Source organism: Aphanomyces astaci (genome assembly GCF_000520075.1).
Source record: "Aphanomyces astaci strain APO3 unplaced genomic scaffold supercont1.51, whole genome shotgun sequence".
In the NCBI taxonomy this organism is placed as follows: domain Eukaryota; phylum Oomycota; class Saprolegniomycetes; order Saprolegniales; family Verrucalvaceae; genus Aphanomyces; species Aphanomyces astaci.
Genome location: NW_009798314.1, coordinates 255,991 through 271,999, shown reverse-complemented (window position 1 = coordinate 271,999; position 16,009 = coordinate 255,991). Strand labels below are relative to the sequence as shown.

The window sequence follows — 16,009 nt, the reverse complement described above, 5'->3', positions numbered from 1 at the left end:
CCAAGTCGTGCGTTGTTGTATTATCCGAATGATGCGACAAATTCGCCAATCAAATCCATTCAAATCCCACTTATCCGGATGATAAAGTACCCATCCCCACCTTTTTCCCAGCATTTCCCAATCGACTCACAGACCCCACCCACCACCATGCCTGACGCCGCACCTTCGCCGCCTCCATCGTCCAGTCCTCCCGCCGAGACAACTACTCCAGTTGTGACCATAGTAGCACCGCCAAGCAACCCCACAACGACCACCACTACAACTCCCATTGTCGCGACTACGACGACAACATCAACACCAGTTGTGACCACCACAACTACTACTTTCCCAACCACTGCATCATCTGCTACATCTCCGACTGCGGCGGTTGTCACGACAGATTCCGTCACCACCACTCAGACGGTTCCTTCAGTCACAACTTCAGCTGAACGAGCCACCATCCCTGTTTTGACCACTGCCGCTCCCAAACTCACTGAACCCATTGCTACCATCGCGTCCACGGCCGCAACACACTTGCCTTCTACCACCGTCGTCTATTCCGTAGCTCGAACTACCACCACGGCCGCTCCTGTACTCACCACGACCACCACCACCACCACAGCCGTGGCCCCTACCACCACCACCGTGGCCCGTACAACCACGACCACCACCACCACGACTGTTGCGCCTACCACGACCACCACCACGACTGTGGTCACAACAAGTCATCCTCTCCATGCTACCACCAAGCCGCCCGTCGCGCCTACATCCGCCGTCCCCACCCAGGACACCCAGAAAAAGCAGTGGATCGGCATCGACGAAACTCGTCCGGAAGCGCTGGCCCAGGCGTCGGTGGATGCGTTTGCCACGTACACGGGGTCCTCGTGCGGCGCGTTCCATGTGGATCTGGTATCGTTTGAGAAATTGACGGGCTTCTTGCCCAAGAGCGGCCAAATGTACTCGGTCGTGGCTCGAGTCAAGTGCAATGCCGCCGCCGACGACCTAGCCGGCGGCAAGTACATCTTGCACTTTGACGAGATGCCCGTCGATTCATTCAAGCTGACCATGTGCGGCCACGTCAAGGATTCGATTGTGACCAACTGGATTGGCATCCATAACGGCACGGCCATCTGCCAGAACCCGGAGCAGAAAACTGACTTTGCCAACCAAAAGGTCGAGCACGTCCAGCACACGTCGGCCATCGCAGAGTACTACAAACGACTGGAAAGCGGCGATCCGTTCGTGATTGGGGCCGCCGTCGCCGCCCTCGTCGCCGCGGGGCTCATCGTGGCCGGCCTCGTCATGCTGCGCAACCGATTCCGATACTCGACCACCGGCGACAACGCGGACAACCAAGTGGGTGACGAAGAAGAAAGCAAGGAAGAAGAAGATGATGATGACGAGGACGTCGAGCTGGCCGGCAAGAAGATCAAGGCGTCCGCAGTGGACGAGGTCGTGCTCAACGAACCTGCCACCACCACGAGCTTGAAGGCCCAGATGAAGCTAGACACACCTGGCGTCAACCAAGAGGCCAAATTTACTGTTGAATAGACCCCGTATGATTGTCGTTACATGGACTTATAGAGCTAGCTACTGGTAGACCTCCTCCAGCACGCTTCTGTTGCTCATCATCGTCCACGGCAGCAAATGCTCGGAATGGATGATTCATCACCTGTATAAACGAATAAGCGGGACGTGAGCAACAGTCTTCGAAATTCGCTTAAAATAGTCGGGCCACATTGCACCTGGTTTTACACATACCTTACAACGTGCAAGATATTCTAGGTATAACGTTAACAACGTACTGGTTTGAGCTTGTAGAATCGACAACACCTCATGCAATCAAGCGACTACTGGTATCAAGAGTACTACGAAGTACTCTTTCTCTATGTGCGTGTAAACCCTTTATTTAGTATTCTACAAATGCAATAACTACGTACGGTGGGGCAAAGGAGGTGGCGAAACACGTGTAACGTTACTTGTGTGACCTCTTCCGACATCCGGATAAAACTGTATAAATGAATCAGCATTACCGAACCCAATAAACATCCATGTTCCTGCCGCACTTTTGCATTAACGCTACAGACCGCCACCGAAGCGTCCGTCGAGTCTGCTGCCATCATGGCGTGTGTGGAGGAATACAAGGTATGCGAAAACCTCAAGACGGGCGAGTTGATCCAGTTGACGCGGGATCCCAAGAACAATTGCAACTACCCGCCATGCCCCGCTGGTTCCCGCAAAGTTGAGGAAGATGTAGATCCGTACGGCACCACTCTCACCCCGGCGACGGCAGGTTCCGCCTCAAGTTCCACAAAAGCGCCTACTCCCTTCACATCGATCTCTCCATCGGCTGCGTCCGCCAACTCGTCGGGTCTCAATACCACGCGATGGGAGAACATCGATTCGAGTCACTCGGGCGCGCTCGCGAAGGCGTCGTACCGCGCATTCGCCGCGTACAACCGCACGAACGTGTGCGACGAGTTCCATTGCGTGGGTGTGTCCTTCGAGAAGTTGCTTGGTGGTGCCCCGTCCGCGCCGCAAGTGTACTCGGTGGTGACGCACATCACATGCAGCCTCGAGAGCGAGAAGCAAGTGGCGGGAAAGTACATTTTACATTTCGAAGAGAACCCCAAGGACCATTTTGAACTGACCACGTGCGGACGCGTCAAAGACAACGGCGACATCACCAACTGGATCACGGTGGACCAAGGGGTCACCGTCTGCCAGACGCCGGCACAGAACGCCGCCTTCCAGGCGCAACCGGAGGAGCATGTGACGCACGTCCGGCCGACGACGTCGACAAGCTTTAGCGACTTTGTGGACATGTTGAAGGCGGGGGACGGCCGCGCCATGGCGGTCGCGGGGGCCGCCGGCGTCGCATGTCTTCTGCTGGTGCTGGTCGTAGTCGTGTTCCGTAGCCGACGAGCGCGGTACCACGAGACGGACACGGCATCGTGCTCGGGAACGCCGAACAACAAAGTCGGCGAAACCGACACCACCACCACAAACGACAAAAACGGGGACGACAGTAGCGACGATGACACTGTCGGGGGTAAACGAATCCCCGACGACACCGAGGAAGAAAGCGTTCCTCGCGGCAGCATCGCCATGTCCGTCGACGAAGTCGGAGCATTTGCCAACTCCCCCGTGCTGAAACATCAAGTGTAATATTGGCCTTTTCCCCAAATTTTGGTTGACTTTTGTGCTGATTATTCGCCAAATCTATCGATTATTTGTCCATAAAGATCGGCCAGGATCACACTAATTTCGGTCACACACTAATTCGGTGTTGACTATTTGGTCGAAGGGTGGATTTGATTGGGCACTTGATTAGTGTTCTGGGTTTTGATTGGTCGATCTGATTTGGTGCTGGTCATACCCAAACACTCCAATTTCGAATCGATTGGATAATATCATGCAGTATACTAGTAACGAATAGGCGAGTGCAGGAGGACGTAGGTGCAGGGTGAACAAGGGAACGTAGGTGCATACGAGAGGCGATCAAGCAAATACTAGAAGCCAAAGTTGACCTTGTATTAAAGGACAAGGTGATGGGGGACACCCGCGGTATCGAGCACTTGCGCGAGGTGGGATGGCGTCACAGCGTGAACTCCGCCTTGAAGGCATACGTCGAAGTGCTTGATCTCGTGTTCCTGCACGGCTAGAAGGAGAAGGTCCTCGGACGTGTGAGCGGAGCCGCGGAAACCGATGCGCTGCTTCATGGGCAGTCCCACCACGTCGCACCACGTGAGGGCTTCGAAGGCTTCGAGCAGGTTGTCTTCGTCCGCCAACTGGTCCACGCTGTCATCCAGCGTGATGATCCCCACGCCTGCATCTGCAAGTAAGCTCCCGGCCAATTGGATCGTGACATCGGACGAGGCAAATGCATGGGCGAGTGTGGCCTTGATAGGAAGTCCAAGCTTCGTGGCGGCAGCACACTGCGCGAGGACGTCGTTCCAGTCCTCACGTGGAGATGTACAAGAAAGGTTGACTGCTAAAGGAGGTGACGACGAGGAAGGGGTCCATGGAGGATACGTCAAGTATACAGGCTTTCCATGTTCCAGTGGAAGTGTCTTGATGTTGGCGTGGGTCGCGGTGATGGAGTCGAGGCCTTGGACACTAGTCGTGACCTCGTCTAACGACCCAAAGTGAAGGCCGTGGATGTGAATAGCGTCCGTATAGGTTACATGCTGGCCAGATTGGCTGTCGTAGTAGCTCACCACTGTTCCATGACACCGATGCAGCTGAGACCCCCGATTCCGCTGCGGCCGCACGATGCTTCGCAACGCACGATTCAGCATGGTGTACTGTATTGTGCGAGTGAATGAAATTTAGCCTGTAAATACAAATTGTAACGAAAAACTAATCGTTTTGATATAAATATTCGCATTCCTCGGTGAAAATTATGAGTTAACACCTTTTTAAAACCTTTTAAAGGGCATTGGATACACTTTCAACCATGACAGCAGGTCGACGGCTGGCCTTCCTTCAGCAAAAGAATGGAGCGCTGCGATTCCCAGGACAGACAGCCTTCCTCGTTGGCGCTACGTCCGGGATCGGGGAAGCCATTGCTCGGCGGCTGGCTAAGGCCGAGTTCAACGTGATCATCGCCGGTCGCAATGCCAGGAGGGGGGCCGCGATTGTAAAGGACCTGAAGGACACGTTCCATGGAGGGAACCATGACTTCGTGCCGCTGGATGCACAGCTCATAGGTGGGATCCGCGGGTTATCTCATCAGTTGCCGCAAGTGGACAAGCTGATCCTCACGCAAGGGATCGCGACGTTGCAGGGTCGGACACTGACGTCAGAAGGCATTGATCAGAAGATGGCGTTGCATTACTACGGTCGCATGGCGCTCATCCAGGAGTTCTTGCCGCGATTGCGGCAGTCCACGCAGTCGCCGCGCGTGCTCTCCGTGTTTAGCGCTGGTTTGTCCTTGCCACCATCGTCCCATGACCATCATTATCACACATCATGTAGGCGTGCACAAGCCGTACGACGGATACAGAGACGACCCGGACCTGCGACACAGCTACACCCTCCAGAACGCCGCCAACGCCGCGGGCTTTTACAACGACCTCATGCTGGATGCGTGGAGCCAGGACGATGCGAACGCGGGCGTCGCCTTCGGCCATGCCGCGCCAGGCATCGTCGCGACCAACTGGGGCACGGAGATGCCGTGGGCCGTTCGCATGCTATTGAAGCCCGTCAATCACTTGCTGGCCAAGTCCCCGGACGTCTGCGCCGAGTTTATGTGTGACTTTCTGCTGGACGCGTCGGCATTTCCGGCCATGGGCGGGGTCCACCTCATCGACCAACACGGCAGCGCGGCCCAGAAGACGGCGGCGCATTCTCCCGATGCCGCCGCCTTTATACATCACCACACGTTGGCAGTGTTGAACCACGTCGAGCACCCCCATCGCCCAATATGAAGAGAATAAATAAAGTGGACTTAAAAAATATTAACCAGCTCGGATGGGAAGCAAAGTGTCAACTACAGTATATCCTATTAATAGTTAGTACCTTACCCTATGATTCTGTAGCCCTGAAAGTGTGCGTAAAAGTGGCCAATATTCATTCCAGTGGGTTTGGGTTGGCCATTTCTACTATCTTCAACTTCTCTGATTGGCTAGAATGAAATAATTCGAGTATATTGACCAATATAAAGTGACTTGGGTAGGTATGAATAGTGAAAATCAATTCCCATTTTTTCCCTATATTCACAGTCAAGGAGGGAAGCCTCCTACCTCTGGAAAAGTAGAGTAACGTTACAAGGACTTACAGTTAACTGTAAATCCTAACATTAGAGGGTTAATATTTCCCTAACGTTAACTATAAAATAAGCGGCGCATAGAAAAAGAATATTTTTTCCAGTTGGGCAATCGCACTACCGTTACAATGGAAAGGTTGCGTTGAACACGAAACTGTACATTCGTTCGATTGCGGTATAGTCGGAATTGTCTTAAGTAACGATTCATTTTGCCTTGAGTTAAAGCCCAGCTCGGCTATACCGCAATCGAACGAACGGCTCAGTGGCAATCCACAAAACCACGAACAACATTACAGTAGCAAGATAAAGGCCACTCAGCCCATTTGGCCCTTATTGGACATATCCAGTAATGTTAGTTTGTTTCACCCCAAAGCAATGGTCCTATTGGATTAAAGTCAAACGAACTACTGGATATAACTAGTTATATCAAAAAAGGACCAATAGCCTGCGCAACCATACTATTAATAGTAGTACATACTTTTTGGTGCCGTTCGATGCTGTAGCCATGCTGCAATACACCTAGAGTGATTTGCAGACACCTGGTGACGAGGATTTGTCCATTCTGAGCTCAAAACGTCGCCGACTGGTATCATCGGCATTCGTCGAACATTGTTGAACGCTTGTTCTTCGCCGCCAAAATGATCCTACAAGACCACCGCCAAAGTTTGCTTTCTGTCCATGTGGTAGGGAAAATAGGGTCCCTTAGCAGAGGACCATTGTCAAATAGGGAAATATAGTAGCCAGTATGCATCTTTCCATAAGTAAATATGATTTCATTTTGATCGTCTTCCGGTATACTAGTATTCGATACTATACTACTTTTTCGAGGCCTGAGTGTACTGTAGCCATCTAGGTAGATAAGGATATCCATAACTACTGTTAACTACCGGGTTATGGTTACTGTTAACTAGCGGGTTATGGTATATGCATTTTGCAACCTGTAAGGAACAACTCGTTACTGGACGTATTTCAACCGATCTTGGGTATGTTTGGCGAGGAAGGCGACTGCGGCGGGGGTGTGCGCGGTCGTGACGGCGGCTGGTTCACCCACCGCGTCCGTCAAGTACAGCTGTCCACCCGCGACGTCTTCTCGAAGCAAAAAGTCGGTCATAAACTCGGCGCAGTCTGCCTTGGACTTAGCCAGCAGGTACTTGAGGGGCTTCAAGAGCATGCGAATGGCCCACGGCATCTCCGTGCCCCAGTTGGTCGCGACAAATCCTGGCGCGGCATGCCCGAAGGCGATCTGGTCGTTGGCCGCGCTGTATGCGTCCAGCATCAGATCGTTGTAGAACCCCGCGGCGTCGGCGGCGTTCTTCAGGGAATATGAAGATTCTAGCGACGGGTCGTTCGTGTAGTTGGCGTATGGAGAATGCACCCCTAGACGAAATGATGAGCAAGGGACGAAGATGGGTCGTACCGGCGCTCAGCACCGACAGCACGCGAGGGGAGTGCGTGGACTGCCGCAACGTCGGCAGGAACTCCTCGATAAACGCCATGCGGCCGTAGTAATGGAGCGCGAGCTTCTGATCAATGCCTTCCGATGTCGGCGTGAATCCTTGGATGGTCGCAATGCCCTGGGTCAGCACAAGCTTGTCGAGATGCGGCACCTCGGCCGACAATCCGCGGATGTTGCCGATGAGCTGTGCATCCACGGGCAGGAAGCGATAGGTGCCCGAGGGGTTGATTGTCTGCATGTTGCGCACGATGGATTTGCCTCGGTCGGCGTTGCGCCCCGCGATCACGACGTTCGCTTTCGCTTGGGCCAACCGGAGGGCGATGCCTTCGCCGATGCCCGCCGTGCCTCCGACCACTAGCGCCGTCTGCCCCTGCAGACTCATGTTGGCGTTCTTGAGTTTCATGGTATCCAATCGCATGATGGCAGTAGACTGGAAATGATACGCGACGGATGCAACGAGGACGACGACCGCAGAGATGCCAAGCAGTTTGGCTTTGGCCATTGTGCCGTCAACGATTGTCAGTTTTTGGAAGGATTGCAAGACCAACATTCTTTGCCATCGCCCAATTTCCGAGTGATTTTTTTGTTTCATCGGAAAAATAAAATGATGCATTCATTTTTGACATGGATAATTCCCTGTATTATAATAAATATATTACTACTACGTAGTAGTACTGTACTGTATTAGAATCTCATACTCGTATGCACTACTTTATTAATAGCATTTTCTAGAGAAATATGTTCGCATGATATTTTGCTGACGGTTACACTTTGGAAGAGATGATGGACTTGAGCATTTCTTGCACGGTAACGTTGGATGGAACATAGAAGTGCCCAAGGCACTGACGGCGCCAGTAGCGACCAGCGAATTGGTTTCTTCCTACCTCATGTCGCTCTTTGCTTCATATATGTGCATGTCGATCTCGCATCTACATCATTCTTCGACACCCTCCAACAACTACAATGAAACCCCCGACTGTTCAAGAAGATCTGCTCAGTAATGGCGAAACCACCGTCGACATGGGAGTTTCATGCCTACATAGCACAAGGAACAGTGTGGTGTTCTGCCAGCAAAGCGTCATATTTCAATCACCGCTGCCAAACGTGCCATGCTCACCAACCGCTCCATTGTCGCGTGCGTGTGCCTCGCCGCTGTAGCGCTTGTCCCTGGCACCCACGCCATGAACCGAGATCAACTCATGAACATGGTGGTCTCCCAGCACAAAATGACCAAAGGAACAACCCATGACGACAACCCCAATGTAAACATTACAACGACAGCTGCACCCAATGCCACGATCGATGACACCCCCCGCATCGTCATCACTCCTGCACCTACCACAACTTTACTTGTACCCGACCATCTAGAGGGCGAGACCCCAGAACCCACACCGAAACCTACCACCACCACGCCTACACTTACCACCACCACATCTGAACCCACCAGTACCACCACACCTGCACCTACCACCACCATAGCTGCACCTACCACAATCTCCATCGACCACCACGAAGACACTCCAGCACCAACGTTAGCCAGTGTTGCACCGACGCCATGTCCGTTTCAAGTGAGTGTCGTGGGCGATGCCACGTATTGTGTGGACGCGACTCCTTGCGGAGGCGTTGGCACGGCTTGTCCGGAGGCAAATGCGACAGCGTGGGGCGACTGTCACAGCCACCTGGCGTCGTACAGAGGCGATCGGTGCGTCGCCCCTTGGAACTCGACGTGCGACGTCATTCGCAGCGTCGGCGGCGTCGACCTCCGCGGGTGCACGTGGGTCCGAGTGCCCAACACCCAAAACAACAACGAACAGACGACTGGTCGGGCGTCATCTGCTGGGACTGCCGCCGGAGGATCGGCGCCACTCGTGTACGGCATGTCGGGGCTGGCGCTGGTCCTGGCGGTGGTGGCGGTGGCCATGGCTACGATGAAGGCGCCCCAGGCGGACGAAGTGGAGTCGGTGCTGACAGTGAACGCCACGGCAGAGGAAGAGAGCAAGAGCCAAGAAGAACAAGACGACGAGGCCGCCGAAGCCGACGCCAAGCACCTGAGCCACGATGATGGCGCTGTCGTCGAAGTGTAGCTATGTAGCATATCACATGAACTAGTACAGGCCTCGCGCGTAGGATCGTAGGTTGTAAGCTAACTCCATGAACATTGGATTCGATTTTGTAGGAACAAAGTGAGCATCGAAATGTGGGATGTCCCTGCAGCATCATGCTATCCAGTGTGACGTTTTGATCCTAGGCGTACAGTAAAGTGCCTTTGCCAACACCGTGTCGTCAAAGTGCAGACTTGTAGATGCTGCATGAGATTGCAAGGCTAACAGCATCGCGATAGGACGACCTGCTATGAAGACGCGACGCCGAGCGATCCACTCAAGCTTTTACAGCTACATTGGTAATTAAAAGCCACGTAGCCAAGCATTACATCAAGTCGTCATCATCAAAGTCGTCCTGGAAGTTGTTGAAGAACGTCGTGTGCACCAAAAAGTCCGGGCGGGTCACGGGGAGAGATCCTTGGTGAACGTCCATGTCGTCCGCTTCTCCTTCCATCTGGAAGCTACCCATACCACCGCTTCCCGGGAGTTTCTTGCGCTGGCCCGCGGCTTTGAATTGGTGCGACGTCGACGGCGGTGAGTCCATCTCAAGTTTCCGAATTGTAGTTGCTGGATTCTAGCCAATCATAATGCATAACAAATGTAATCGACATTTTAGCCAATCATATCGTATTCATTGCGCATAGTGTAGTAGCACAGCTTAACTTCCTTTGCAGGGTCAGTGAGTTTGAATGGCCAGGTAAGTTATATGCAGCTCATCATATAGTCCTGCGTCAGTTCTTGCCCGACAGAAGCGACGCATACATAACCATGTGAATTGACAAAAAGGTAATTCAACCATTTAGTGACATCGTGTTTACAAGCAGCAAGCAAGGTATTTGCTTATACAGTGAAAAATGACGTGCATTCTTGATCCCTGTTTCTATCGCATTTTGATTGGCTAGTCCATTTCTTATCCAGATATCAACATCCAAAGGTGCAACTTTCATAACTTTCATAACGTTACGGAGATATGCAAAAATATCAGAAGGTGGTACTATTTGAAACCGTTTCGGTTTCGTGTGCCTCCAGTTACAGAGGCCGCAACTGCCGCGTATGGCACAGGTCCACGTAATGCCGTTCAACGAGAGCGTTCGGAGGTCACCAAGTGGCTACGGGCAGTACATCCAGGTCTTTGCAACATGGGGCAAAGTCGCTCTGGGGGTGTTTTGCTTGGCGTTGCTTTGCATCGACGTGGCCATGAACAACTGGGACATCATCGACTACATAGGCGATGCCAAGCACTTGCTCACGCCGCTGTTGACCATCGAAAGCCCAGACGAGATTGCCGCGCAATTTGCTTTCCCCCACGGCGCGTCGACATTGCATGTGTCGACTATCGGTCAATTCATGATCAACACATCGTTGGCTCAAATTCAAGCACAAGACAGTCACTCGTTCATCCTCAGTATGGGAAGCCATACGATTGAAGACAGCACCAACGACATTTGCGGTCGACTGGTCCAATCATACCCCGTCAACGACCCCAACGCCACGTCCGTCCAGCTTGGATCGGTCGTGGACGGCATTACGTTCATGCGAGATACCGCCCTAAGCAACGGTTTCAGGGACACCACTTCAGACGCTGCACGTGGCATGAAAGAGACACAGTTGAGGACACTCGGGTACGTTCCGGCGCGGCACGGCACGGACCTCCGCCTCACGGCCCCCCTCGTCCTCCCCCCGCCCGGTCAAGTGACCGCGGGCTCCGTCTCCATGTACCGGTTCTTCATGAAAGCGTTTTGCTCAGGGTGTGTGCCTGGCACGGAGCTCGGGCTGGACACGTGTGTAATCGAGTATTTATACAACGACACGACGAACACTCTGGAGATTACATCGAGCCAAGCCATCATCGGAGGGAGTCACGAGCTCGGGTTCATCTTTCAACGTCGAGGGGGGCCCATACTCGCGCTGTATATACGCTTCGCAACTCTACTGCTTTTGATTGGCGTGTACAGCGCCAGCCAAAAGACCGTCCAATGGCTCGACTATGCCGGGCAATCCCTACCCCAACGTCTGGTTCGGTTGATCTCCCCGCCACTGTATCGCCAGCCCTGCTCCGTGTTTGGCTTGAGCGACATATGCTTCAACAGCGACATTTTTGTCGTGTTGTACACGTTGATGGTATTGCTGGACGAAGAGATCAGCATGGTGTTTTCAGGAGAGATTCACACGTGGCACGACCACACGTCCGACGACATACTGGTGGACATTCGCCTCATGTCGATTCACCTGCGGTGGCTGTGGCTCAACTGCTTCCTGCTCAAAGCTGCCAAGTGGACCGTCAACTTTGTCAGCCTCACGCGGTTCTCTGGCGACAACACGATTATGGGCTGGCTCAACTATAGCTCGGTCGCGTGGATCTATCTGGGGGTGTTTGTACTGTTTCAACGGAACGACATTATCAACCGCAACAACGCCGACAAAGTGGAGCTGCTCTCGACCACGCAAAGCTTGGACGCGACGTTTGTGCGGCTCTTTGACAGCTGGTACGTTCGGGCGATGCCGACCCTCGCCCTTGCCCTCGTTACCAACTTGGTCGTGTGGCTCCTGGTCGATCGCGCTGTGAATTGGCATTGGTGGCAGGCGTTTGCCCACAACTCGATGGCGCGCCAGCTCATGTTCAACTCGACGTCCATCTTAGCGGTGGTGCGCGGCGACGTGTCTACAGTCCAAACCAGGGGGGCAAGTGGACAAGGCACGCGAATCACAATCAAAGCGCGGGCGCTATGCACGTTTCACTGGTTCTTCTCCAGTCACTTGACCCACTTCGGCCTGGTGGAGCACCCGAGTGCCATGCGGGGCATGGCTTCCAACGCCGCCATCGCGCCGAAACCGTCGTCCGTTGCCGCGAAACGTCAACGAGCCATGTCCAAACCGTCAAAGCGATCGTCAGTGGGAGTGCCAAGAGAAGCGTCGGCGGGGTGGCTCGCGGTACAAGAAGAACCCGTCAAGAGAAATAGCGCAGACTCGATCGACACTTCCGATCCAGAGCAGTACATGCTGGTGCAAGATCGAGACGGGCAAGTCCACCTAATCAACGACCAAAAGCTAGGGCTCAAGGCACTCAGCGTCGAAGTCAAGATCTTGCGCGACACGACATTTTGCTTAGGCTGACATCACATACTACAGATGGCCAATTCAATAATAATATACGAAGTAGTCCCTTTTTACATACTTTCTATTGGTAACGCTAGTTCAACTGTGGGCGTTACCTGTGCTTTGCCTGGTATGCAGAGGTGAATGGTATCTAACGTTAACCTACCTTTCCTGTGTTAAGCGACTTCATGGCTGGTAAGAAACTCGCCAAGTTGAATTGGACACCACTACTGTTCCTTTACCACACAACGGATGGGGTAGGTACTGTACCGGTATATAGGTCAACATCTAAACGAACATCATAGAGAGTGGTTTTGCAACTCATCTTTATCTTATTGACATTGGAATTATGATCATCCCAACAGCACGTTAGCATCTCTTAAGATCTTGACTTCAACATTCAGTGCTTGCATCTCCCGCTTGTCTCCGTCGATCACATGCACGTGGCCATCTCGATCTTGAACGAGGATGTACAGATGCTGCGTCATGGTGATTTCCGACGGCGACGGCTGGACCAGGTCATCTGTCACTTGCGATGTTGACGACCCAACCCGGCGCCTCGAGTTGCCCGACGACGTGTCGTCAACCGTTTCGGCGCTGGACGTACCGTCGTCGGCGCTGATCCGCCTTGGCTTGAACGCACCGAGCCCTCGCATGACCTTGGGGTGTTCTGCAAGCCCGAAACAGGTCAAATGGGTCGACAAGAACCAGCGAAAGGTCGCCAGCGCCCGGGCTTTCATCGTCACGCCCGTGTAGCCGAGGTGCTCCACCACGTCCCCGCGCACTTCGGCGACGATGGACGTCGAGTTGAACATGAGCTGCCTTCCAACAGAGCTCTTGACGAACACTCGCCACCACCGCCGATTCGCCGCTCGATCCAGCGCCAACATGGCCACTACGTTGATGACTAGCACGACCGCCAGCCCCGGCATGGCTCGAAGGTACCAGCTGTCCAGAAACGACACGGACACTGCGTCCAAGTTTTGCGTCGCATGGTTCAAGTCCATGATCACCGAGTTGCTGAACTCGATGAACTCGTTGCGTACAAACAAAACGAGGACGCCAAGGTACAACCACGTGACCGAGCTAAAGTTGAGCCAGCCCATGACCGAGCTGTCTCCAGTGTACTGCACTATGCTGGCGACGTTCCACATCCACTTGGCGGCTTTGAGCAAAAAGCAGTTGAGCCACAACCACCGGACGGTCATAGACATGAGGCGCAGCTGCAGCCACGGATCCAACCCGCTGTTGGTGTACCAGTGGCTCAACACTCTGGAATACACCATGCTGATCTCTTCGTCTGCGAGCACCGTGAGCGAGTACAACACGACAAAGATGTCGCTGTTAAAGCAAATGTCGCTCAAGTCAAACACGAAACAGGGCTGGCGGTACAGAGGGGGGGCAACCAACCGAAGGAGGCGTTGGGGCAGCGTTTGCTGGGTTAAGTCCACCCACTGGACGGTCTTTTGACTGGTGGTGTACACGGCAATGACGAGCAGCACCATGACGAAGCGAACGTACAGCGCGAGTATGGGCCCCCCTCGACGTTGAAAGATGAACCCCAGTTCGTGGCTCCCCCCGAGGATGGCTTGGCTCGATGTAATCTCCAGAGTGTTCGTCGTGTCGTTGTATAAATACTCGATCACACACGTGTCCAGCCCGAGCTCCGTGCCAGGCACACACCCTGAGCAAAACGCTTTCATGAAGAACCGGTACATGGAGACGGAGCCTGCTGTCACTTGGCCGGGCGGGGGGAGGACGAGGGGGGTCATGAGGCGGAGGTCCGTGCTGTGCCGCGCCGGAACGTACCCGAGTGCCCTTAACTGCGTCTCATTCATGCCATCTGTCGCTTGGGGCGACGACTGTGTGTTGCCGAACCAGTGGGTGAGAGCAGTTCCTCGCGCAAACGTGATGTCGTCGTCGACGGTCCCAAGGCGGACGGACTTGGCAGTGGGGTCTTTAATTGGATATGATTGAACTATTTCGCCGCAAATGTCATTGGCACGATCCTGGATTAGGTGCTTGGTCGTGCCCAGGATGAACGTGTTGCTGTCCCTCGCTTGAATTTGAGCCAACGAAATGTTGATGTGGAATTGGCCGATCTGCGACACATCGGACGGCGCGCCGCCGTCGCAGAACGTGAACCGATCCTGCATAGTGTCGACCGAATCGATGGCCAGGAGAGGCGTGAGAAGGTGCTTGGCATCCCCGACGTAGTCGATCAGCTCCCAGTTGTTGCTGGACACGTCCACGACAAGGAGGAACGTGCAGAACACGCCCAGCGCTACCTTGGCCACTTTCGCCCACTGCGAAATCAAGGTGAGGTGGGACGAGGGCAGCCATTTCTTGTACAGAGGCAACACCGGCGTCAAGTCCTGCCGCGACGCGACATGGATGGTCGTGGCAAAGCTGTTCATTTCGGTTATAGCTATGAAAGTGGGTGAGCTATCAGATACTACTTGTCTCGGGGAAACCAACAGCTACAAATAGCCACAAACTCGTCGTCTAACTATAGCAATTGAGTGGTTGGGAGTGTAGCCGGCAGATGTGGGAACAGGACACAAACACATCACTATGAAGAATTAAAGGTCCTTGATTCGTTCAAATCATGGTGTGCCATTGTCGAGGGGATATATATGCATCTTTATTCAAGTTGTCGCGTGCGAGTCAACCAAGTACTGATCTGCCACTTCCACACGAACGTATGCGCGACAGTTACACATTATTATTCGCTTGAACATCTTAATGCTGATATTTGTATTAAATATGCGTATTTTTATTCATCCCCATAGTTAGTTACGTTTTGCAAATCGATTTATACATGTGCATGCGTACATGCGGGAAAGGCGCGATGCAGGTCAGCGATTTCTCAATGCATACTGCACAAGAGGTCACGAAACTCTCCATTCCTCATAACAACAACCAATACTATCAACAACACCTTATTGCATGTCGCCTGAATCAACACTTGTGGAGAACGACAACTTCGAACTTGGCATATTCGTGGTATTTCAAGAATATGCGTGTACTGTACATGCGGGTAAGATGCCTCATGCCAGAGAGAGCTATGTATGCGCAGACCATGCTGCATAGGCTGAACTAGTAATGGACTATCTTGTAGTACGAGTAGTATTGCTCTAAGTATTACACAGCTCGAGAAAATCGTCCTCAAAGTTCGCCCATTTTCGATGTATGCGCATGTCGACATGTCATCCGAGTACGACAAAACATGCACATGCGCAAAAAAATAATTGCATCCGCAAATGTAATGAAATATCCGGAACTGTTGATTTTTTCAATGTGAAACGGCGCGAATTTGTTGACTTGTTTGTGGAATTCGTAAGGTGGCAGGCCTTACTTCTAATTATTAACCAATCAGACTGCATCATGGTTTCTTTGCCATATTATTGGTCAAGACGATCATTTTTATCGACTTCAAAAATGCAGAAGTACCGTTCCCAGCGACTCAAACAACTCATGCCACCATCAGCTTAATGCTCATGTCAGCAGTTAATCGCACTCTCGAGTACACTCACTCGCATGTTTCCTTAGTGCTTATTGAAGTCACGCATGGTCGATGCGAATTTCTCGTTAGGAAGGTCCAGC

The 16,009-nt window shown here is 52.9% G+C and overlaps 9 protein-coding genes across 10 annotated transcripts; 2 read left to right on the top strand and 7 right to left on the bottom strand.

Moving 5' to 3' along the window:
- Positions 1-120: 120 nt before the first annotated feature.
- H257_13850 (hypothetical protein) lies at positions 121-1,557 on the bottom strand. Its single transcript, XM_009841526.1, has one exon. The coding sequence runs from the start codon at positions 1,179-1,181 to the stop codon at positions 705-707; it is 477 nt and encodes a 158-aa protein (XP_009839828.1). The 5' UTR covers positions 1,182-1,557; the 3' UTR covers positions 121-704.
- Positions 1,558-2,008: 451 nt separating this feature from the next.
- Positions 2,009-3,274, bottom strand: H257_13849 (hypothetical protein). The gene has a single exon (XM_009841525.1). It carries the CDS (start codon positions 3,087-3,089, stop codon positions 2,388-2,390), a length of 702 nt encoding a protein of 233 aa, XP_009839827.1. The 5' UTR covers positions 3,090-3,274; the 3' UTR covers positions 2,009-2,387.
- Positions 3,275-3,417: 143 nt separating this feature from the next.
- On the bottom strand, positions 3,418-4,329 carry H257_13848 (hypothetical protein). Its single transcript, XM_009841524.1, has one exon. It carries the CDS (start codon positions 4,278-4,280, stop codon positions 3,516-3,518), a length of 765 nt encoding a protein of 254 aa, XP_009839826.1. The 5' UTR covers positions 4,281-4,329; the 3' UTR covers positions 3,418-3,515.
- Positions 4,330-4,365: 36 nt separating this feature from the next.
- Positions 4,366-5,473, top strand: H257_13847. 2 transcript variants are annotated; one of them, XM_009841522.1, is made up of 3 exons: positions 4,366-4,691; positions 4,752-4,907; positions 4,960-5,461. In XM_009841522.1, the coding sequence occupies exons 1-3, from the start codon at positions 4,439-4,441 to the stop codon at positions 5,409-5,411; spliced, it is 861 nt and encodes a 286-aa protein (XP_009839824.1). In that variant the 5' UTR covers positions 4,366-4,438; the 3' UTR covers positions 5,412-5,461. The 2 variants fall into 2 exon arrangements, with proteins under 2 accessions (XP_009839824.1, XP_009839825.1); XM_009841523.1 differs by having other exon boundaries at positions 4,366-4,907; positions 4,960-5,473.
- Positions 5,474-6,601: 1,128 nt separating this feature from the next.
- H257_13846 (hypothetical protein) lies at positions 6,602-7,724 on the bottom strand. The gene is made up of 2 exons (XM_009841521.1): positions 7,167-7,724; positions 6,602-7,126 (listed from the first exon to the last, which is right to left on the bottom strand). The coding sequence occupies exons 1-2, from the start codon at positions 7,705-7,707 to the stop codon at positions 6,705-6,707; spliced, it is 963 nt and encodes a 320-aa protein (XP_009839823.1). The 5' UTR covers positions 7,708-7,724; the 3' UTR covers positions 6,602-6,704.
- Positions 7,725-8,228: 504 nt separating this feature from the next.
- H257_13845 (hypothetical protein) lies at positions 8,229-9,388 on the top strand. Its single transcript, XM_009841520.1, has one exon. The coding sequence runs from the start codon at positions 8,315-8,317 to the stop codon at positions 9,287-9,289; it is 975 nt and encodes a 324-aa protein (XP_009839822.1). The 5' UTR covers positions 8,229-8,314; the 3' UTR covers positions 9,290-9,388.
- A 170-nt stretch (positions 9,389-9,558) lies between these two features.
- H257_13844 (hypothetical protein) lies at positions 9,559-9,868 on the bottom strand. Its single transcript, XM_009841519.1, has one exon. The coding sequence runs from the start codon at positions 9,849-9,851 to the stop codon at positions 9,633-9,635; it is 219 nt and encodes a 72-aa protein (XP_009839821.1). The 5' UTR covers positions 9,852-9,868; the 3' UTR covers positions 9,559-9,632.
- Positions 9,869-10,297: 429 nt separating this feature from the next.
- Positions 10,298-10,994, bottom strand: H257_13843 (hypothetical protein). Its single transcript, XM_009841518.1, has one exon. The coding sequence runs from the start codon at positions 10,724-10,726 to the stop codon at positions 10,406-10,408; it is 321 nt and encodes a 106-aa protein (XP_009839820.1). The 5' UTR covers positions 10,727-10,994; the 3' UTR covers positions 10,298-10,405.
- Positions 10,995-12,711: 1,717 nt separating this feature from the next.
- Positions 12,712-14,918, bottom strand: H257_13842 (hypothetical protein). The gene has a single exon (XM_009841517.1). The coding sequence runs from the start codon at positions 14,818-14,820 to the stop codon at positions 12,757-12,759; it is 2,064 nt and encodes a 687-aa protein (XP_009839819.1). The 5' UTR covers positions 14,821-14,918; the 3' UTR covers positions 12,712-12,756.
- Positions 14,919-16,009: the final 1,091 nt, after the last annotated feature.